The sequence below is a fragment of the Myxine glutinosa genome, chromosome 1 (genome assembly GCF_964187855.1).
Source record: "Myxine glutinosa chromosome 1, kmMyxGlut1.1, whole genome shotgun sequence".
NCBI lineage: Eukaryota > Metazoa > Chordata > Myxini > Myxiniformes > Myxinidae > Myxine > Myxine glutinosa.
In genome coordinates this window covers 351612667-351635479 of record NC_136261.1, presented here as the reverse complement: position 1 = coordinate 351635479, position 22813 = coordinate 351612667, and the positions used below count along the sequence as shown (strand labels likewise).

Genomic DNA, 22813 nt, shown 5'->3' with positions numbered 1-22813 from the left:
GAGACGCGTAAGGGTTGCAGCCTTGATTAAGGGATTTAACGCACTGTATCGTTGCAATAAAATTAAAAGACCACTATTCTGACAATCACTTCGGTTGAGAAAAAGAACGCGATGACTGAAATTGAAGTAATATTTTAACGTCTCGTATTTAATAATATTTCAAATATACGGCTTTTATTATACGGCACTTTTCCTCGCGCAATTCTAAAAATGCGCATCAAAACAATTATCCTGTCAAAAATAACAGCATTGTTCATGAGGAAATTAACATTACAACGTCGATGTGGAAAAAAAAATGTGTGAGGAATGCGAGTGGTTTTGCCAGCTTGTTTAAAAGGCGCCGCCATCTTGTTTCCGCCGGCACAGCATTCTGGGAAGGCGAGGCCCAAAATGGCGGCTCCCATGCTGCGCTGGAAGCGCTTGAGCGGTTCGACTGGCCCCGTTCCCCGGCCGCGCCACGGACACCGCGCCGTTGCCATCAAAGAGCTCATGGTCGTCTTCGGTGGTGGCAATGAGGGCATCGTGGACGAGCTCCATGTATACAACACCGGTAGGCTATGCATCTCTGCGGCGTCAAGATGGCGCGCGTGTTGTTAATGGCTTTGGCGCCAACAGCTTTGAACCGGGCACTTTGGTGGAGATCTCTCGGGGTTTTGACGTCCTCGACTTGGATCGCAATCTGAATTTTTCTGAAGCGTTGAAGGCTTTTGTGCAAAGCACGGCGCCATGTTTCAGGTGGCCGGAAAAACTCGCTATCTCTTGTGCCTTGTTCCTCCTCCCTCATCGCCGGTGTCTTTCCGCGGCCGCCCCTCGCTCTCCTCAGTTTCGCACGAACCGTCCGGCTTAGTTTCCTCTCACGTTTCATATTCGCTGTTTAATTTAAATTTCGATGGGCTTCTTGTTGTTGTTGTTGTTGTTGTTGTTTGTTTGTTTCTTGCGACTTCCCAATGTCGATCCCGCCCTTTCTTCCGTCACATCGATCGTACTACTTCTTCTTCTTCATGTCGGTGACGTCGGTCTTTCTTTTCCTTTTACTTCATTTTTTTTCTATTTATTTCTTTATTTATTGTATAATTATATTCTCTGCGATTCCCTATTCCGATATTTTTGGATTTTTTTTTTGACGTAGTTGTTGATGTTGCGAGCGAAACGGGCATTCTTCAGACTTTCGGGGTGTGTTACATTAAAATTTGCTAATAGAGCGCTCGCCAAGTTGCTTAAGCACTCTAACGAAACGGTCGATAAGGAACGGCATGCTTGGCAAGCGCTAGCAAGCCGCTTAAGCACTCCATCGAAACGGCCGATAAGGAACGGCGTGCTTGGCAAGCACTATCAAGCCGCTTGGTAATGGAACTCACCCCTGATTTAAAAATTGTGGGGTATGGGGAGTAGTGCGGATAAGCTGTACCGGACGAGCGGGTGTGTTGCATTACCAAGCAGCTTGCTGTCGCTTGCCAAGCCAGCCGTTCCTTATGAAGCGGTTCATTGGAATGCTTGCTCTGGGTGCTTACGCTGAAGGTAGATGGAGGTTATTTTTTCACCTCTGTCTCTGTCTGTTTGTGAACATGATGTCCCAAAAGGTTGTGGATGGATTCAGACGAAATTTGGTGGACAGGTTGGGATTATGACGAGGACGAAGCAATTCGATTTTCGTGAACATTCAAATCCGGATCCGGATAAGATTTTTATTTTTTATTTTTTAAAGCGAATCTTCACCATTGAGTGATCTGGCCAAAAAATGTTTTTTTTTCGCATGAAATCACAAATAGTTGTGGAAGAATTATGACAAAACTTTTTGGATGAGTTGTGTAAGTGACAAGAACAAGCCGATTAGCTTTTGGTTCAGGTCTGAATCAGGATCCGGCCTATCGGTGGATAGAAAACCTAAGCTGTTCAGCCTGGCGGGGGTATGCACTCAACTGAGTACCAACTACCATTCTAGTTGATAATGGAACACACTTCGGTCATCCACAAGTGCATGGAATTATCTGGAGGGACCAATGCAGGCCAAGATATTATTCAAGACTAGGTAAATTCCTTTTAATAGGAACTAGAACGGCACTTGGTAGAACGCACACCTCCGCCAGGCTGAAAAGTTTGTTTTGTATCCCACTGATAGGCCGGATCAGGATTCGGATCTGAACCAAAATCGAATCGGCTTGACCTTGTCACCGAACCAACTTGTCCATCAAGTTTAGTCATAACTCGTCCATAACTTTTTGAGATATCCTGCTATGTATCGGTTTTAGCCCGATCACTCAATGGTGAAGAATCACTCATAAATTAAATAATTCTCCTTTCTGAATCCACATTGAGATCTTCACCAACATTGAATCGATTCGTCCTTGTCACACACACAACATGTCCACCAAGTTTCCTCCAAATCCGTCCACAACTTTTTGAGATATCGTCCTATATATTGTTTTTGGCCCTATCTTCCAACGGTGAAGAATCGCTTTAAAAATTATACTAGCCGAATCCGGATCTTCACCAAAATCTAATCATTTTGTCCTTGTCACATACACTACATCTCTGCCAAATTTCGTCTGAAACCATCCACAACTTTTTGAGATATCTTGTTCACAAACGGAGACAGACAGACAGGGGTGAAACAAAAACTCCATCAACCTTCGGTGGCGGAGGTAAAAATGAGAAATTTTAAAATAACTAGTACACCCACTCCCTGTGGTAGAGCCTGGTGTTGGCTTAGTGGTTCGGGTGCCGGCTTGGGATCCTAGGATCCTGAGTTTGAATCCCCTTCGATCACTGAATTAACACCAGGGGGGTTGACTCAGCCTGTCATCCTTCCGAGGTTGGCAAATTGAGTACCAGCTTGCTGGGATGAATGATCCTGGTGTGTACCCCGGTTTAGAATAGGTACATCGTATCCCTGCTCATCGTAAGAGGTGACTAAGGGTTGGCATCAGGAAGGGCAGCCGGCCATAAAAACTGCCTCGAAAAGGGAACCATGAGGTCATGGGGCCCGCAAGGCCGAATTATACTAGCCGAAATTATTTTTCCCGCTTTTATTTTCCCGCTTTTTTCCCGCTTTAGCGGGGGAAAATGGCCTCAAAACGATCATTCATTCATTCATTCACCCACTCCCTGTGGTAGCGGCAGGAAGTGTCATGTTGTTACCCTCTGGAATGGTCATGTTGCGATGTTTCGGACATATAGATTTAAGTAGAATTAGGCTCAGGTCCGTTAATCAGTGGGGAACGCGATAACCATATAATGCCTCAAGAAAGATGGGTTTCCTCCCTCTCGGTTCAGTGTTAAGCAGCAGTAGCAGCTTTTAAAAAGGTAATAATAATTGTTTGTGGTTTATAATATTTTTTACTTCTGGTTGGCATGCCCAGACAAAACATCATGATAAGTTATTTATTAATGTTATCACGGTGTTTGTCCAAGGAGGAAAAACCCCTTGACGAGGGCGGCTATTATTGGTATTAATATTGTCTTTTAATAATGTTAATATTATGCTATTATCATTGGTGTTGTTATTACCTCCACCACCGAAGGTGGATGGAGGTTATGTTTTCACCCCTGTGCATCTGTCTGTTTGGTTGTTTGTCTGTGAACAGGATATCTCAAAAAGTTGTGGACGGATTCGGACGAAACTTGGTGGAGGGATTGGGTATGTGACAAAAAAGACTTAATTCAATTTTGGTGAAAATTCTAATCCGGATTAGATAAAAAATTTTAAGTGATTCTTCACAATTGAGTGATAGGGCCAAAACCGATATATAGCACGATATCTCAAAAAGTTGTGGACGAGTTATGACTAAACTTGATGGACGAGTTGGTTTGGCGACAAGAACAAGCCGATTCGATTTTGGTTCCGGTCCGAATCCAGATCCGGCCTATCAGTGCGATACTAAATGTAAAACTGTTCAGCCTGGCAGAGTTATGCTCTCTACCGAGTACTGTCCTAGTTATTTTTGTTATTAGAAATGGCGTTGGGAAAATGTCGTTATTAGCTATCTTAACACAGATTCTGCCCCAGGCAGTAAACGCCATTGGGAAGGAGGCAAATGAGTTCCCTACAACCTCTATCTCGTAACCCGTAGTCCTCCTGTAAAGTTTCCTTGAAATTGGATAAGTAACGACCGAATGTATCGGTGTGTCAATGTGTGTCCCCGGCGCTCTGATCACACCATCTCGCAGCACCTCAGTGACGACTTCTCTGCTCCGAGTTCACTGTGTGGCCCTTTAGTTGTTGGGCATTAAAGATCTCACGGTGTGCTTCATGAAGAATATGAGATTTCGCTGGTACCCTGGTCAAATTCCTGCACTAACCTTCGTCGAACATCACGCCTAGCCAACCGGTTCGCAAAAGACTTGGGCCAAGTTTGCCCTGGCCAATCCCCCAAGAACGTGGGAATAATTTTGGCCTTTAAAGAATAAGAAGATTCCTTTGTTTGAAATATTTATATTGCCCGAGTATTGTTCTCACCCTACTTTTTCTCCTCCTCTTCCAGCCACAAACCAATGGTTCATTCCTGCAGTTCGTGGTGACATTCCACCTGGATGTGCTGCGTATGGATTTGTGTGCGATGGAACGCGTCTCCTTGTCTTTGGGGGCATGGTGGAGTATGGCAAGTACAGCAGTGATCTCTATGAACTTCAGGTATGAATGTAGTGTCCACAAAATTGATTACGGTTATTTCTGCAGTTGCGATGTTCAGAGATGACGTGTCAGTGGGAAATTGTAGTTTATGAGAATTCCATTCCTCATCAATTTCACCTCATACACACTGTAATAACTACAAGTATATGGTATTCTTAGAATACTTGACTGACGCAGTCTTGAGAATGACTTGGTGCGAGCCAACTCATCTGTTTGTTTTTATCGAAGTGGCAAATTTGTAATTGCATCTATCTACACTTCTGAGGTAAATGTGTACAAATTATACTTTGAAAAGTGTGATATAGAGTACATTTGTCAGCTTTTATAACTAGCAAGGCTGATAAGGACGCCAGAATAGATCGCCAAAGTATAAATTGGGAGATTGTTGAAACACAAAGGTGTACTTCTTCTTCTTTGCTTTTTTAACTGGCCTAGCACAATAAAGGCTGAAGTGGTTACAATGATTCTAATTTTGCACGGTTTAACAATGGTCATGTAATATGTGGTAAAGTTTCAATTTCCTCCGTTGAACGGTTTTTCATGTATGCTCTTAACAATATGCGACCGATTGCTTGACCTCGCTTTTTGCTTCGTGAGCGCGAGGTAATAAAAATAGTTTGGTGTGAGAGTGACCGAGTGACCAGCGCAGCCATGTCAGACAGGAATGTCTCCCGTTCTTGCACTTGCGTTCAGTGCTGGTGGAAGAGTCAACAATGTTGACAAAATAACGATATTACAGAGCTCATCATGAGCAAAATGCAGCCGAGTAAGTGATCGCTCTCCAAAACTTTCTTCTCGGAAAGTGGTTAAATTTTCTTGAAAACTCAAAACTATTAAATCATGGATTAATAATTATTATACTCATTGAAACATGTACAGTAAGTTGCCAGTTTTAGTCGTTTTGATCGATCCTCGTTGTAACAATGTTGCAATATCCACTTTAAGTTGCGCTAGTCTGGTTTAACATCGTTGGAAATTTTAAAGTACAATGTACAACATTTTAAAGTTGAAAATGTTATGTTCTTTCTTTCTTCTCATCAGGATTTGTCTTTGTACAACTATTCGTGTTTCCCCGGCCCTGTGATACCGTCATCTCACAGTACCTCAGTGATGACTTCTTTGCTCCGGATTCGCCTTTCTTTGCTCCGATAGCTCAATCGGGTATTTCTCTATTCCAGATTCGCCACAAGACTCGCTGGAAAGCCTAATCAGGGAACACTGAGTCAATTCATCGTCCCAACTCAAATAGTCGAATTGGACTCCGAATTGCTTTTTGCCATGCCTGTAAATGATTGCCACATGTTCCCTTCTGTCGAATACCAGCGAAGCCCATTGAAAGAAAAAAGGGCAGATCGACAATAAATGGACAAGTCCAAAAATAGGGTTGACAACATGTGTTAGGAAAAACACAATGACAGATGCAAGCAAAATATTTTACAGAATGTTTTGTCTACTTTGGGAATACTATAATTTCTACAATTTGAATCCAAAAAATTACCTCATCGGAATGACTGAAGGAAATATCGATTGTTTTAATAACATGGACTTGAGCTGGTACACCCATATTGGAGATTGAAATGGCATCACCCTAGTGTGGTTTCTGAAAAGGAATTATGTTTACTGACTAAGGTAGGGCAGCCCAGGAATGTGCTTGAATGTGCTATCTTCTGAAGGTCAAATAAATAAAGAAAAACAAATAAATTGATGGAGGCAAATGACAAATTACTTGGCCCAAACGAATGAAAGGTGAATACTAGAATGGCACTCGGTGGAGCACATAACTCTGCCTGAAAGGGCTAAAAAGTTTGTTGTTTTTTTTTCCCACTGATAGGCCGGACTTGCATTCGGACGTTAACAAAAATCTAATCGGTTTGTGCTGGTCATCCATCTACCCAACTCATCCACCAAGTTTTTGAAATATTGTGCTCTATATCGGTTTGGCCTTATCTCTCAATGGTGAAGAATCACTTAGAAAAAAAAAAAATATGGGATCCAAATCTCAAAATCCGAAAGACAATTTGACATATCCTGCTCACAGACAGCCAGACAAACCAACAGAGGGGTGAAAATATAACCTCCGTTTATGTTCGTTGGTGGAAGTAAGGTTCGCGTGGCCGATCACTTGCCATTCATGACGAGTTCCGTATTATATAAGTTTACATGGGCAATTCAAAATAAATTCTGATATTCACTTGACAAGGATTTTAGACAGGACACCCATTGCTGCTTTGGTCAACAAACCTTGTAAACCAGGATTTTCGTATTGCAAAGTGTGTTCTGAAGACGTAAACTAAGGGAAGCAGGAATGTCGTGCTTGAAGATGTAAGGAGCTCGTGAGAATCCAGAAAACAAATTATACACTGCCCGTTTTGTTATTACACCTTTCCATAAAAATCTCATTCAGAAGATTTTACGATCAAAATAATATTTTGTTACAACAAAGCGTATTTTAAACAACACAAAACTAAATTTGGGAATTCAGTTGTCATTGTTTTCGGCTGCATCTTTCGTGAATTAGTAACGTCGCAAGTTATATGAAAAGATTCACTCTAAATAATGTCTGTTGAGCATTTCATTGCACTTGTGTTCTGGTGGTAGGTTCTGTACATTATTGAACTGTTCGTGCTTTTTAATTCAGGGGGATTGTGCCCCCAACCCTCCTCATATACATTAACCCATTCGGTGCCATTTCGATACTTTGACTCGGAAATTAACTTCCTCGTTTTCCTCCAAGCCGCACTGAACTGACATGCCTGAAAGTTCAGAATGATAACTGGAGGGTTCCTTGCAATATTTTGGTAACCTTTTAAAATTATATATGAACAAGCAGAGAGAGCCTCTGCCTCTGCCCCCCCCCCTCACCCCCCACCCCCCTCACCCCCCACCCCCTGTGTGAGGCCTCTGCCACATAGCCTATGTTATCCCTCACACAAAGTTGTGTTTGTAACTTAAAATATGTGGCCATTCAGAGAGACATAGCGCGATATAGATTTTTTGCCTTTTATAGGTATAGATTAAAATGTTCAGCAGAAATAATCGCTGCTTTATGAAATGCTTGCTACAACATCAGATTAGTGGTCTTTCTAAAACGGAATGTTTCTAATTAATGACTGCGTATGTGAAGGCATTTTGGGTAAGCGGTTGTTTTTGTGTCTGGTTACTTCCTCTAGGCAAGTCGATGGGAATGGAAGAAGTTAAAGCCCAAACCACCGAAGCATGGCCCTCCACCCTGTCCCCGCCTTGGGCACAGCCTGTCATTGGTGGGATCTCGCTGTTACCTCTTTGGTGGTTTGGCCAATGACAGTGAAGATCCAAAAAACAACATTCCAAGGTGCATTGTCTGCGTAATAGTGGATTCTTGTTAAAGGTCATGACTCTAAGAATAAATGAAAAATCCATTTTTGTTCTAACGATGTGCTTACCCTTGAAACGTCGTCTTCACTCTGCTTCCCGCAGCACTGTTGATACAACTTGTCATTTGAATTGTCCATTGACACAGACTGACACATTTGAATTGCTCAGGGACACAGACCGACGCTAACCTCCACAAAGACTAGAATTCCTCCCCCACCCATTACCCCCTCCCCCCTACAAAAAACCTTTTTGTTAGGCATGTCGGTAGGTACAATTTTCTTTTCATTTAAAAAAAAAATGACATTATTTACTCCATCAGAAGTTCAAATATACAAAAACATTATCCTATTTAAATTTCTAATAATCTCCATGGTTTTTTTTTTTTTTTTTTTTTAACAGGGGTGGAGGTGGGGGGAATTGTAATCGGGTCTGTCTCAATGTCTGCCCGTCCGTCACGCTCTCTCCTAGACAGTTGAATGGATATTCCCCGAACTTTGTAGTTTCCATCAACATTGGGGGATGCATGAAATATGCAACATTCCTTATTTAGATTTTACCCTCAGTTCATGGACTCGAGTATTGCTTCATGGACTCATGAGGGTGGGGGCTTGGGGTCACAGGGGTCAAAATGGGGGCAGGGGGGGGGAAATCACTCAAAATTGATTGATATTGGGTTATTCCTCGTGAAACCGTTTCCCGTCTTTCAACTTGGCTTGAGGTCAGAAGCGTGGGGATTTGCGATGGCTCGCCATCAATTTCGCTCTCGTTATTTATTGTGTAGGTCGTTACTGTTGTTTTTTGTTCTTGACCCCGTACCAGGTATCTCAATGACCTCTACGTTCTGGAGCTGAAGCCTGGCTCAGGGGTCCATGGCTGGGAGATTCCTGTGACGCACTGCATGCCCCCGCCTCCACGTGAATCCCACACAGCCGTTGTATTCCAGCCTCGTCTTGGAAAGCATCCGATACTCATCATCTATGGAGGAATGAGTGGCTGTCGCCTTGGCGATTTATGGACCCTTGATGTTGGTGAGGATCATGGGTCAATGATGTTGGGCAATGTGAATGTTTTGATAACTCTTGCTTTTTTTTCTTTTTTTTGGAATACTTCTTTACACATATCGCACATTTACCTTCATTGACGACTGTTTTGCTTTTCTCTTTCCTGTACATTGTATGATACAGAAAACCTGACGTGGACCAAACCTGTGGTTGGAGGTGCTCCACCACTTCCTCGTAGCCTTCATTCTGCCACAGTTGTTGGCAACAAGTGTGTACTGGACTGGCGTCTTTCATTGCATTAAATATTTGTGGAGAGGCCGTAAAATTGTTAGGAATGGTGAAATATTGTACTTTTGGGGAGGGTCAGGAGAGGTGATTGAGGCTTGTGGAAGAATAGAACTATGGTTGAGGAGGTAAATTAGGTAAAGGGGAAACAGGAAGACAGTGTAGCGATGCGCCACGGCAATGCATAGAGGAGTTGTGGATGATAGGGAGACAGGGTCTCAGGCCAGTTTAGTAAAGCTCAAGCATTAAATATGAGAGATCATGAGACCTGGTGTTCACAGCAAACTTGATGTCCAGGAGGAAAGAGCACAAGACAACAGACCCAGGAAGTTAGTTCCTCATGAGAGAGGAGTGGAATTTATGAATGGAGGTGAGCAACAACAACAACAACAACAACAACATGCATTTTAAGGCCATTTTCCCTGCTAGAGCGGGGGTTAGCGGGTTAGAATGGAGGTGAGCATTTAGCTAAAACTCGGGGAGGGTAACAAAGGAGCTTTTGGTAGAACTTATGCAACTTGGAGGAGCAGTGGTTGGACAAAGAAAAGAGAGCAGAAAAGGCAAGACCAAAATAGAGCCAGTAAAAACTCCAAGGCCACTTATTCCATGTTGATCTGAAATGTGATGTTGATACAGGCTGGATGAGTGTGAAGCTACCGATTCTTTGTTGCTCATTTGCTTTCAGGATGTACGTCTTTGGTGGTTGGGTTCCCCTTGTACTGGAGGATGTGAAGGTTGCGGCACATGAGAAGGAGTGGAAATGCACCAACACGCTAGCCTGCTTCAATCTCGGTGCGTCAAAGTCTCCTCTTTTCTGTAGCTGGTTTCCTGTGGAACAAAGGTGTGTGTGTGTGTGTGTGTGTGTGTGTGTGTGTGTGTGTGTGTGTGTGTGTGTGTGTGTGTGTGTGTGTGTGTGTGTGTGTGTGTGTGTGTGTGTGTGTGTGTGTGTGTGTGTGTGTGTGTGTGTGTGTGTGTGTGTGTGTGTTAGTTATGCCCCACCCCCTCCAAGTGAGGGTTAACTCTCACAGAAGGATTCATGGATGGCCAATTAGTACAAGCAATTAAAATTATGATACGATAACAAGCAGTTTTATCAGACCCCTTCTTTAATCAAAATAGCCAATTTGATCATCTGTAGGGCAGCGTCCAGTGGACCGAAACGATTTTACCAGAGCGGCACAATACAGCACTTGGGGGGTACATGAGCTGAAGAAACAAGAAGAAATTATTGAAACAAAATAAATTATTGAAACAAGATGACACGACACAAATTTTGAATCCTGGGCAAAGATGGAAAGAATTATTATTGACAACTTAACCAACCAGTCAATAAAATGTAAGATTCCACTACCACACAAAGCAACTAGATGGTATTCATGGAATACTTACCCTGGGCAGTCAGCTTGGTGCGAGCCAACTCTTCTGTTTTTGAAGGGTTTTTTTTCTTTGATCCAATATGGCTACCAGATCACGTGAGTGATGACGTCATAAATTTATATCCTCCAATTTAATTGTTGCATAGATCATGCTCAGGAAATTTCAAACTGACCAGACTAAGCGTTGTCCTTGTCGAATTATGATGTCATAATTAAGGCACCAATGACGTTATCGTTAACAAAACCTCTTCCCCATCTGTTTTTTTTTTTGTTTGTTTTTTGTTTTTACTGTGAGCCGCATTTCAATTTTTTCCATGGTGGAGCGGTTTTGGAGATATTGATGTGTAACGTTTTTCTGTTTTTCTAAGATGGTGCCTGTACCACGTGACCTATGTCATAATTATTAAAATATTTCACAGGAGGAGGCGCTCCTATGGTGAAAATTTCGTGTCCATCAGACCAACAGTTGCTGAGAATAATAATTAAAAACACACACACCAATTTTTTTTTTTTTTTTAATCCAAAATCTTGGCTAATGGAAGAGTGAGGGGAAAGAAAGTAAAATGGCAGCATACGGACAGTGCCGCAACAGTTGGACATGAGCAAGCTACAGAACTGAACAGGAATAAATGAGAGAGAGAGAAGAGGAAAACAAGTGATCTGCAAGGAAGATGGTTGGGTTCGGTATTGTCGGTTAAAGGGGGTTCGGTAGAACAGATATGGGTAAGGAATGTTCTTTGTTTGTATCCAAGGTATAGTGCTCTCGTCTATGGAAGAGCTAGAACTCAGAACAGAATGGAAATAAATAGCGAAAACGACGTGAAAAGCAGGGAAATGCATCAACTGCCGGGTGCATGCTACAGTGACAGAAGGGTTCTGCAGTTGACTTTCAGTTCCGGTTCCTTGAACTCGGTTGGCCGTTTTGGGTCTCTGCCAAATTCCTCAAAGATAAGTACTCCCGGTAGTTTTGTCGAGTTTTTGCTGTTTATTTTGCTGTCTCTGTGTTTACTGCATGCTTCTAGTTCGATTTTGTTTTAAAACTTGGACCAATTTGTAAGTATTCGTCGGACTCTTCGTGTCGGGTTTTTGAGGCCTCCATTTTCCTAGCTCGAGCCCACATTTGTGTGTGTTTTTTATTGTGTTTTCTCCATACTGCCTTCAGCCTTTTTGTTTTCTTCCGTCACCTTGTTTCTCTTTCATATCCTCCCAATTATAAACCCCTGTTTAGTGTCTCTTTTTTTCTTTTCTTTTTAATCCTTATTACCTCCAAACCTTTCACCTACCCCGACCACCCTACTTCCTCCCCCATTTCTATTTCCTCTTCCGGCCTCTCCTCAATATTTGCCGTTTTCCACTCTGCACTCTCATCGGGAAGGTATTCACTAACCAGCTTAAAAAAAAAATTCTTCAAGCTTTTGCTTTACTCCTCTCTCCTCTTCTTCTTCTACCTCTTTCATTCCCCTTTTCTCCCACCTCTGGAACAAACTCCCTTCAATCCCACTCCTCCCTCCAGGTCTTTAAAACAGCTGTCCACCACCATCTCTTATCTTCCCCCATCCAAAACCTTGATCTTTTCTACCCCCACTAATTCACCCCAAATACACTTTTTTTTTTTCTTTTTTTTTTAATTCCAACTTCTTTCCTGGAAGTCCTTGCAGTGTTCATATGTTTTATACCTCTCCCACCTCCCCCCAAGCCCTCCCCCTCCCACATTTCTCCCGATGTCCCTGCTCTCAAATGTTGTGCTTGTGTCCTTCCCCCTCTCTCCCCATCTTGTCTACCGCTCCCCTTATTTTTTGTGTTTTATGTGTCGGTTTGACTTTTTGTATGATTAATGTTAGCTCTTTCACGAGCCTCGATCTTGTATACAACAAAAAATAATAATAATAAGGCCGAGAAAAATATATTTCCGGTCTCTGGTCAGCGCGCGCATCGATTTTGTCCCTGCGCGTCAACAAATTTTTTTTTTCAAATTTCAAATGGTACCTACAACAGCGCGCGCCTGTATTTGCCGGGCCGGCGCGCTATTTCGGGAAATACGGGTCTGTGAGGGTCGCCATTGGTATCGACGTTCGCGCACGGTTCTCCCCTATCTGTCTTCGATTTGTCCAAATCCAAGCAGCCGTTCCAAAGATATGAGTAGTTTTGTGTGCCGTGACGTCATGAATCCAATCGGCTGGATATTGTCATTTATTGAAACGGAGACGTTCTTTGTCGGGTTCGTGTGAAGCAACCAGAAGGCCGAGAGAGCTGCGGGTGGTCTCGTTAGTTAGGCCTGGATCCGATCTCGTTTGTCATGAAGTTGTAAGTGTCTGTGATAATCTGGTGGACTGGGAGAAGAGATCATGGGAGACCCTCGGCCTGTCAGACCACTTGCGCATGCGCAGTGTTGACGCGATCGACGCATTGGAATGTTTGATGGTACTTCGAGGTGATCTCGAGAACGAAATGGCAGTCTATAATATGCTTGAAGAACTTAATGATTTTCAGAATAAATACATTTAAAAATAACTTAAGCTTGTGTTCATTATTTACAAAAAGGCCTACCAGTCCCATTGGCTGTCTTTAATTTCTCTCTGGACGGCGCCACGGCAGATGAGGAGGACCGCAAGGCACGAGGACACAAAAAAACAACACCTATATGTGCAATGCATGCTTTTCAAAAAAAATTTAAAACCCACATCGCCGCATCAATTCTGGAACTTTGGTCTGACCAGAGACCAGCAATATATTTTTTTCGGCCTAATAATGCAAAAAAATTTTTTTTAAGGTAATTGCTCCCATCATACCGACCAAATGCTTAGTTACCCCTTCAGGTCTATCATATACAAATATACAAAATGTCTCTTCAAATATACAAATGCCCCTTCAAATCTCCCTCCTCATCCCTCCCTTAAAATCTCCCCTCAACCCTCCCTTTCAAAACTCCCCCCCTCATCCCTCTCCTTCAAATCTCCTCCATCACCCCCTCTCCTTCAAATCTCCTCCATCACCCCTCCCCTTCAAAACACCCCTCACCCTCTTCTTCAAATCGCCTCGGTAACCCCTCCTCCTCAAAGTTGCCTCTTAACTCATCCACAAAGATGCCTCCTCCCCCTTCCTCTCTCTTCCAACGAATTTGTCCACCTCCTCCAAATCTTCTACTTTGCTCTGCTCCACCTCAAATTACTCCTCACAGTGCCTCATCCCATCACCATCTAGCCATTTGTCCTCCTCATCCTTCCCTTTCTCCTAGCTCTTCTGCAATCTCCGACAGTGTCAAAAGCTCTCCCTACTTACTCCTCTCCTCCCTCATCTTACTCTATCCCTCCACTTCCCTCTTGTATCCGATGCTCCTTCTCCCTCTTCGTTAATGTTATGGGCCTCAAACATCTGGGGCCTTTTCTCAATCCTGACTGATCTCTCCATTCAGGTTGCTTTTGATAAACCAGACTTCATCTGCTTAACAGAAACATTCATCCTTCAAGATGTCTCTGACTCCTTTGTATCTCTCCCTGGTTTCTCCCTCCTCCGGTATGATAGACCCAAGCCTTGTCCTGGTGGTGGAGTTGCTCTCTTTATTAAAAAAACTTCCTCACTCTCCTTGCACTGCCCTCACTCCACCACACTCCCAGGAGTACCTCTGGCTACGGCTTACCCTCTGCTCCCAGCTTTTGTTCATATGTGTTCAGTACCGTCCACCAAACAGTGATTACTCCATTTACATCTCTCTGGCAACATGGACCAACTTCTATCCACTCATCCGTGGTGACTTCAACTGTCATTTGCTAGCGGGCTGGGTGTGGGTACTTCTCACACCAGCCATGGCATCTCAGCAAAGGACTTCTGCGACTCATTAGGACTGACAGAATCTGTCAATTTCTCAACCTGGATCTCAGTCAACAACAACAACACAACATGCATTTTAAAGGCCATTTTCCCTACTTGAGCGGGGGTTAGCCTTGCGGTCCCCATGACAATCTTCTTCATTTGCCCTATTTTCTGCATCTCTCCTTGTTAACCCCCTTGCCCGCATTTCTTCTTCCACTGGATCCATTCCACTCAATATTCCATTTCCACTGGATCTCATTCAACGGTACATTATCTCTTCTCGACTTGGATTTGACTAACTTCTCTGAATGTGTCTGCTGTTCTTCTTCTGCTCCAATTGGTTCATCTCATCATTTGCTTGTTAAAGTGAACATTTCTCTGGCTGTTCTAAGAGAGCCTCCTCAGTGTTGACGAGTCTGGCATTTCACTCGGGCCGACTGGCACAGTTTTCAAGCAGCCATCAATCATCTGGACTGATCTCCCATCTCTACTGTCTGACATCAACTCATCCTGGGAATTCTTCCGAAGAAATTTGCTCTCTCTCTCATGCACAGATTTATCCCATCTCGTCTTCATTCAGTTGTCATACTCTTCTTCCCGTCCATGTTACACTCATTCTTGTGGTGAGGCAGTTGCCCTAAACAACTTGCCTATGCCTCATGGAGGGCAAATCCAACTGAAGGTAATCTCAGTTCCTTCCACAAAGCTCGGAACCTCAGGAGAGCCAGGAAACACTATCTCTCTACTCTCAAGACTGAACTCTCAAACCTATTTCCCTCCTCCAAATCCTGTGTAGCGACTGGTCAAATCTGTTTCTGGTGTTTGTTCCTCCTCCTTCCCCTCTCTTACCTCAAACGGCTACACAGCTGACAGTGCCTGTGAAAAAGTTGAATGGCTCAACTCAGTCTTTCCCTAAAACCAACCTTACCCAGTCGAATCCAGCTGCTACTGGACTCCGTGTCCTTCTCTCCTGACAAGGTGGAGAAGTTTCTGTCAAACCTCGATTCTGATTCTACAACTGGACCAGACGGCATCAGCCCACTGGTCCTCAAATCCTGCTCCGCCGCTCCATCTCACCCTCTCTCTGTTCTCTTCACCCTCTCTTTTGCTCAAGGTCATCGGCCATTTGCTTGGAAATCAGCAAACATCACCGCTTTACACAAGAAAAGTGCAAAAACAGATCCTTGCAACTGCAGACCAATTAGCCTGCTCCCAATCATCAGCAAGGTCATGGAATTAATCATCACATCTGACATCAAATCCTTCCTCTTCTCCAATGGCTTGATCTCTGATCATCAATTTGGATTCAGATCAGGCCACTCTACTCTGGACATGCAGCTTCTGCTGTCTCAACAATGGATGGAGGTCCTCAACGCCAAACAGGAAATCAGAGCTTTCTCCCTTGTTGTATCTTGTGCCTTCGATTATGGTCTGGCATCTCGCCATTCTCTTCAAAATCTCCTTATGGTATCCATGGAAATCTCCGCGCATGGTCGCGGACTTCCTCTCATGTTGTAGTCAACATGTGGCTCTAAATGGAATTCTCTCATCTCCTCTTGCTGTCCAGGCTGGCGTTCTGGGCCCTGTGTTTTTTCTGGTCGCCATTAATGATCTCTCCGACCCTCTGGAAAATCCTCTTATCTTTTTGTCCCCCGTCGCACAGCGTAGCGAAAGGGGGACTATGGCTTTCCCCTCAGTCCATGCGTGCGTGCGTGCAGCCGTGTGTGCGTAAGCGAAGGACCGCATTCGAATTTGGTGTGTGGGTGCAACCCACGTCAAAATCCAAGATGGCCACCGCCATGTATGTCTGATGCCATGTATGTCTGAACTTTGTCACCTGAATATCTTGAAAAATAAGCGAAGTACCAACTTATAATCTGGTGTGTGGGTGTATCTAGGCATAAGGAAGAACGCTATTGAAAATTGGGTCGCCACGTCAAAATCCAAGATGGCCGCCACCATATATATGTCTGAACCTTGTGAGCGAAATATCTTGGAAAATAAGCGAAATACCAACTTCTAAGCTGGTGTGTGGGTTTATCTAGGCATAAGGAAGAACGCTATTGAAAATTGGGTCGCCACGTCAAAATCCAAGATGACCGCCTTGCGTTTTCCACTTTGTCAACTCGCATCACTTCACCGACGGGGGACCTAGGCGTAACGCTTGTTGCTGATGACTCCACCGTCTGCCGCTCCATATCTCAAACCTCAAACCTCAAACTTCAGATCGGCAGTCTGCAGCCTCTTCACTCTCTGCAGACCTGGTTAAAATCACAAACTGGTCAAACGAGTGGAACATGTCTTTCAATCCTCACAAATCTCACACACTCACAATGTCTCTCCGAAAAGACGTCTGGAAAACCCAATCATCTACTTTCTCAACAATTCTCTCAAAGAAGTTCTGTCACTCAAGCTTTTGGGTCTCACTATCTGCCATGATCTTTCCTTGGAAAACCACATTTCCAAGCTGGCTTCCAAAGCCAGTTGCCGGTTTTTGTCTTCCACCGACTCCTCTCCGGCCTAGTACCCCCTGCTCTGTCTGTGCTCTGTCCCCCTAATATACCTGCAGGATGCACAAGGTCTGTCAGCATCCCTCTTCTGGTGAAACTGCCAAAATGAAGACTCAATGCTCACCTTCTCTCTTTCATTCCTCTTTTTCCCATCTCTGAAACAAACTCCCACACACTCTTCAATCCCACTCCTCCCTCCAGGTCTTTAAAACAGCTGTTCACCACAATCTCTTATCTTTCCCCCATCCAAAACCTTGATCTTTCTACTGCTGTTAATGCACCCCAAATCCACCTCCTTCAAATTCCGTTTTCTTTCCTGAAAGTCCTTGTAGGGTCCATTTGTTTATCCCGTGCACCCCATCCCAGCCCTCTCCCTTCCACAGATCTCCCGATGTCCCTGTTCCCTGTTGTTGGTGTGCTTCCCTCTCTCTCCCCCTCTTGTCTCCCACTCCCTTTATGGTATGTTCTTTATTATATGTGTTAGGTCCTACATAAGCCTTGACTGAGTATACGATTTTTCTTTTTAATTACAAATAAAAAAAGGAAAGAATGAGAAAATAAATGCCTAGGTCACACATAGGCGGATATTTTGGCGACTACCGGCGACTGCCGGCGATCAAGATTTTTCGGCGACTACTGGCGATGTCGGGCGATCAAATATGGTCAGGCGGCAGTATGGCGACTGCAGGCGGCCACATTGCGCCTGCATTGCGACGACGCCCCGAGTGGGATGGCGACTGTCGAAGATCGACGACGACTGCATTGCGGATGCATGGCGGCAGCGTGGCGACAGTCTGGCGGCGAGATTACGACCGATGGCGGATCGCGGCGACTGCATTGGGGCCGGGTGGCGGTTTACTCCGACGTCCGCAAGACTGCAATAAGACCGCCGGCGATTGGAAACGATTCACACAACTTTTTTAATCTTTATTTCTCTATTTTACATTTCACTTTATTCACTTCAATGATGTATGACATGAAGCATAAAGATGTTTGATGTACAATAAGAAAGTTAATAAAGATGTATCATTGTAATGTAATAATCAAACTTTTCTGCAGGGAGAGAGAATGGAAATAAAGTCCAACAAATTATTTCCACTGGTCCCAAGTCCCATAAATAAAGTTTCCAAAGGACCAAAGTCCCAAAAATAAAGTTCCCAAAAGTCCCAAGTCCAAACAATAAAGCCATATCCTTGTCGGCACCACAGGACCTCACTCCACGGAGACCCTCACACCATCCTGTCTTGCCATGGAATCGTGGTATGTCGTAATGCAGTCGCCAGGCAGTCGTATCTCTGTCGCCAATGGCCGTAACTCGGCCGCCACTAGTCCTACTGCTGTCGTCGTCAGTCTCCCATAGCCGCAGGGGAGACGTGGCAGTTCTTCTGTAGTCGATATGCAGCCGCAACAGTGTCGGCCCGTAGTCGGGAAGATGCCGCAGGAAGGCCGTATGGCATTCGCATCTCTGCCGTGCTAGCTGGTGGGGCGATTGCGGAAGACTATGAGCGACTGGGTTGCGGCCGCTTTACGCTCTTATTACGGATACTGACGACAACATGGCGGTTCCATCACGACAGCATGGCAGATTTTTTTCCATTGCGACTGAGCGTGCCGTTTTTAAACATTTTAAAAACTTTTTGGCCGCTTTGCGACTCTTGCCGACTGCAGCCGACCTGGGGAGGATAACCACGACTACAGGCGACCGTCCATTACGGTTTCATTACGATTGTCGGCGGATGGTGGCGATTTTTTCAGTCACCAGTAGTCGCCGACAAATCCGCCTATGTGTGACCTAGGCAAAAGGGATTGAGGGCGAGATGCTGGGGGTGAACAAGCTTGATACAACTCAAACGCAACAATAAGGGGCTGACGGAATAGGAAGGGGGAATCATGGTTGAAAGAGCAATGGTATAATTAAATGGAAGGGTTTAATTAAAATGGTGTGAAAGTTTTTGAAAAACCTGGCAAGAATGAGTGGGCTTGGTCGGGGTTCAGGGTTAGAAAGGTTTATGAATATGGATGTTGGATAACTTTAGGATGTGAACAGCCATCTTGGTGAAAAGAGGTGCAACAGAAAGCTTGGCTTTTTGTAAGTATAAGAAGGATGGTTTATTGCAAGAACCCATGCAACCTGGAGCAGCTGAGGAGGATGAGATAGTGGAGGAGAGATGGTAAAATGATCAGCGCCAACATCCAAATTTCAAAAGGCCGAACCTGTTCCAGTGGCTGACTCTGGAAATTGATTAGGTGGGCTAATTTGGCGATCCTTCGGGAGCGGCAGGGTGTGACTGTGATATTTATGAAACATATATGATTTTTTAAAAGCTTATTTTACAGCAAATATTGTTGTAAAAAAAAAAATTTGGGGGGGGGGGGGGAAATCATGCGAAGTGACACATATGACACCTTTCCCTTCCTCCACCCTCTTATGGAACACAGAAACATCCGCTTGGGAAGCAGTTTCAACAGACGTTCAGGAAGACAATGTACCACGTCCTCGTGCTGGCCACTGCTCTGTGTCCATTAACACTCGTCTATACGTATGGAGTGGGCGTGATGGATACCGCAAGGCGTGGAACAACCAAGTGTGCTGCAAGGACCTCTGGTACCTGGAGACAGGTGAGCAAGTTTGTCTCACAATGTATTCGATCATTTCTGAGGCAAAACGTTTTGGTTTACATTTACATTTATGTTCGTTAGATCTCCATGCTCTCTTTATGTCCCATCATCCTTTGAAGATGAAATTTATTTCATTTTTCACTCTATTTGATTGAAAATCTTCCTCAAACCCTTTGTCCAACTTTCAGATATTTTTTGTGTGTGTTCGTGTGTGTGTGTGTGTTCGTGTGTGTGTGTGTGTGTTCGTGTGTGTGTGTGTGTTCGTGTGTGTGTGTGTTCGTTCGTTCAAAAAACACCTGGTCACAAGTGTGCCTCACTGACCGGATCCTCAATCGAGGTCCTCGGCATCATACCGTTTCGGCCCTTCAATCTCAATACGGTCAGCTAAGGTGGGTCAGCAGGGGCACATACGCCTCCACCTGGATGCGTACATACCCCCACCCCCAGCCAGTGCGGACGCAGACGACAACAACAAAATCGCCTCCACTTCCAGAATCCACAGCACCAAACAAGTAAACATGATGGAACACTCAAACACCCACCTTTATACCCTTCACCACTCACCAACAAAACACACCAGCACACACACACACACACACACACACACCAACCAACCACCTACCCTTACATCATATACACCACTCAACATACAAAAACACACACACATGCAAAAATTCATTCATGCAAAAACACACACCCTCACCCACTGACTCACAAACACAAAATGAGAAATAATAATAGTAAAAAAAAAAACACACACAACCAACCAACCACCTACCCTTACCAACATGCACCACTCATGCCAAAAAATATATATATATATATTGTTGTGGATCTCCAACATCGGCCTTCCCCTTATCAAGGGGGGATTAATCCCCTTGTCCTTTTTACTAGCCGACGCGATCCGGGGCTATCACGTTCCTTCCGGTCGGTGTTAAATAGGGTTGTTGGTCGAATTAGTCCTATTACCTAAGTACTAACACCGGCCATGAAGCAAGGAAATAACCCCACCCGAACCACGGCGTTAGTGGACACGCCGAGCGAAGCGAGCCGTGATTCGGGCCGTTATCAGGAACTAACCCGATTGGAGCGGTTATGGTCGTGCCATGCTTACCCAATGGAGAAATCACTAAGATGGTCGAATCAGGAAAGACAGGAAGAACAGATTGGTTTATTAACTATTTACACAGGAAGAAGAAGAAGAGGAAGAGAAAGAGCAATGTACAATGAAGAGGAAGAAGCAGATACACAGGGCAGCCTTATACAGTCTTATACTTATCCCTGGACACGGGCCCGTTCACACTCAGACTCACTCTCACTCACTCACACGGGGTTTGTAGATGGTCGGGTTGAGGGTCCAAAGATGGCGTCCACAGCTCGTCCGGTCCCCGACTCGTACCGTGCTGGCGATGGAAGATGGCAGGCAGCTCTCCGCCTGGCGTAGGCGCGAGGCGGACAATTGTATATCAGGGGATCGGTAAGTGGCGATTATATTGCGTACGTTATAGTTGTACCAGTGCCTTCATACGCGCTCCCGGTATCGCTATGTACAATGCGCCGCTCCCCCAATGATGTTACCGAAGCGCCTTCCACCAACGTCCTTCTGCCCGAATGCCAAGGCTTGGCTCCCCTCACAAGTCCTTCACAACGCTCCAGCCCTTTGTAAAGCGCAATCAATCCTTTCCAAATGCTTGCCACAGCGCGTCTCTCCTCAAACTCATTCAGCAGAGGACCCCGGCTCATAACTGAGGTGGGGGCCTCGCACGAAGGGTTTTATTGCCACGCCCAGCGTATCCTCTCGAATCTCTAGCCACACCCTGTCAGGCGATCTCACGCGAGCCCTGGTTGGTTGATGGGGTCTTACCGGCTCCGCCCTTGATGGCTGCTTGACGTGGCCACACCCCAACCTTGCGCTCCGCCGCCTTTTCGGGCCTTACCTCGTGGCCTTTGGGCTGGTTTGAGCGAGCAAGAGCAGCAAACGCTGCTGGCAGCCAAAGCGTAACAAACTGCGAGGGGCAATGGGGTGCAGACTGGATAGTGAGCAATGGAGTCGGTTGGAGGGAGGCTGCAAAATGGACGGGGCCTACTCATTTGTTTTACACAACGCAGATGCAACTATTGGAAATGGCCTTATCCTAAACACATACGATGAAATAACTAAAGTTCTAAGGTGACCTACGTGTTGCTTGTGGCCTAACTATGGGGTCCAACCTTTAACCTTTAATGATGTTACCTGTGTGGGTTCTCAAAACTGCAATAATATATATATATATATATATATATATATATATATATATATATATATATATATATATATATATATATATATATATATATATATATATATATATTGTGAGAAACAACCTTGTTCTCACCAAATTAGTGCCCCGCCCACCACGTCACGTGACCTCCTTTCAGCCTCACGCGATTGGGTGGCGATTCGGCACGCGGATTGGTGGACGGTGAGAGAGCCGGCCGCCATCTTGTGCGACGGACGTGGCTCGAAGGCGTCGAGTGGAAAATAGCAAAAAAGGGGATTTTTTAAGCCTCACGACAGCCGAGTTGTGCTGATCGTTTATAGTTCTGTATTTTAAGAGTGAGTAACTCCGGGAGAGAACGAGTGATTCCCGGAGATCGTAGATTGGAACTGTGAGTCATATTGCCTGTGTCGTGTTTGGAGCTTCTGGTGCCGACAGTTCCTGCAGGCTTTGTGCTGTGTATTCCACTCTGTTACCATCCATTGTTTTTGAGACCGAGCCAATAAATCATCGTGCCTACCCCTAGAGGCCGGTTAAAACACAGTTGTGTTTATTGAGTTCTCTTTGTCCACCCCGTGGACTACTTGAAGCCCGGACATTAACGTCAGTATTCCGTGCTGGAAGCCTTTAACAGCCGGGATCGCGACAAATGGGTTGCTCGTCCAAGGATTATTCAAGTAAGAGACATTCGAACTGAGACGGGAATTCTGCAGTGGACGACATCTTCCTGCATCTGCTCATCGTTTCCTCACCAGCAGACGCCATCTTGGAGGAACTTTCTCACCAGCAGACGCCATCTTGGAGGAACCTTCTCACCAGCAGACGCCATCTTGGAGGAACCTTCTCACCAGCAGACGCCATCTTGGAGGAACCTTCTCACCAGCAGACGCCATCTTGGAGGAACTTTCTCACCATAGGACGCTATCTTGTGTGGTACTTCACTACCGGATAAGTGAATAGTTTCCGGATC

At 44.8% G+C, this 22813-nt stretch overlaps 1 protein-coding gene across 8 annotated transcripts in view; it reads left to right on the top strand.

Annotated features, from left to right (window-relative positions):
• Positions 1–356: 356 nt before the first annotated feature.
• HCFC1 (host cell factor C1) overlaps positions 357–22813 on the top strand; it is a 120707-nt gene continuing 98250 nt past the window's right edge. For 7 of the 8 annotated variants that reach the window (XM_078769911.1, XM_078769909.1, XM_068098797.2 and 4 more), the window contains exons 1-7: positions 358–550; positions 4482–4630; positions 7801–7961; positions 8804–9012; positions 9169–9253; positions 9956–10062; positions 19406–19585. In XM_078769911.1, coding sequence (XP_078626037.1) covers positions 391–550; positions 4482–4630; positions 7801–7961; positions 8804–9012; positions 9169–9253; positions 9956–10062; positions 19406–19585 — 1051 coding nt within the window. In that variant the 5' untranslated portion in view covers positions 358–390. Of the gene's footprint in view, positions 551–4481; positions 4631–7800; positions 7962–8803; positions 9013–9168; positions 9254–9955; positions 10063–19405; positions 19586–22813 lie in introns of all 8 variants that reach the window. The other variant, XM_078769910.1, reaches the window with a different exon arrangement.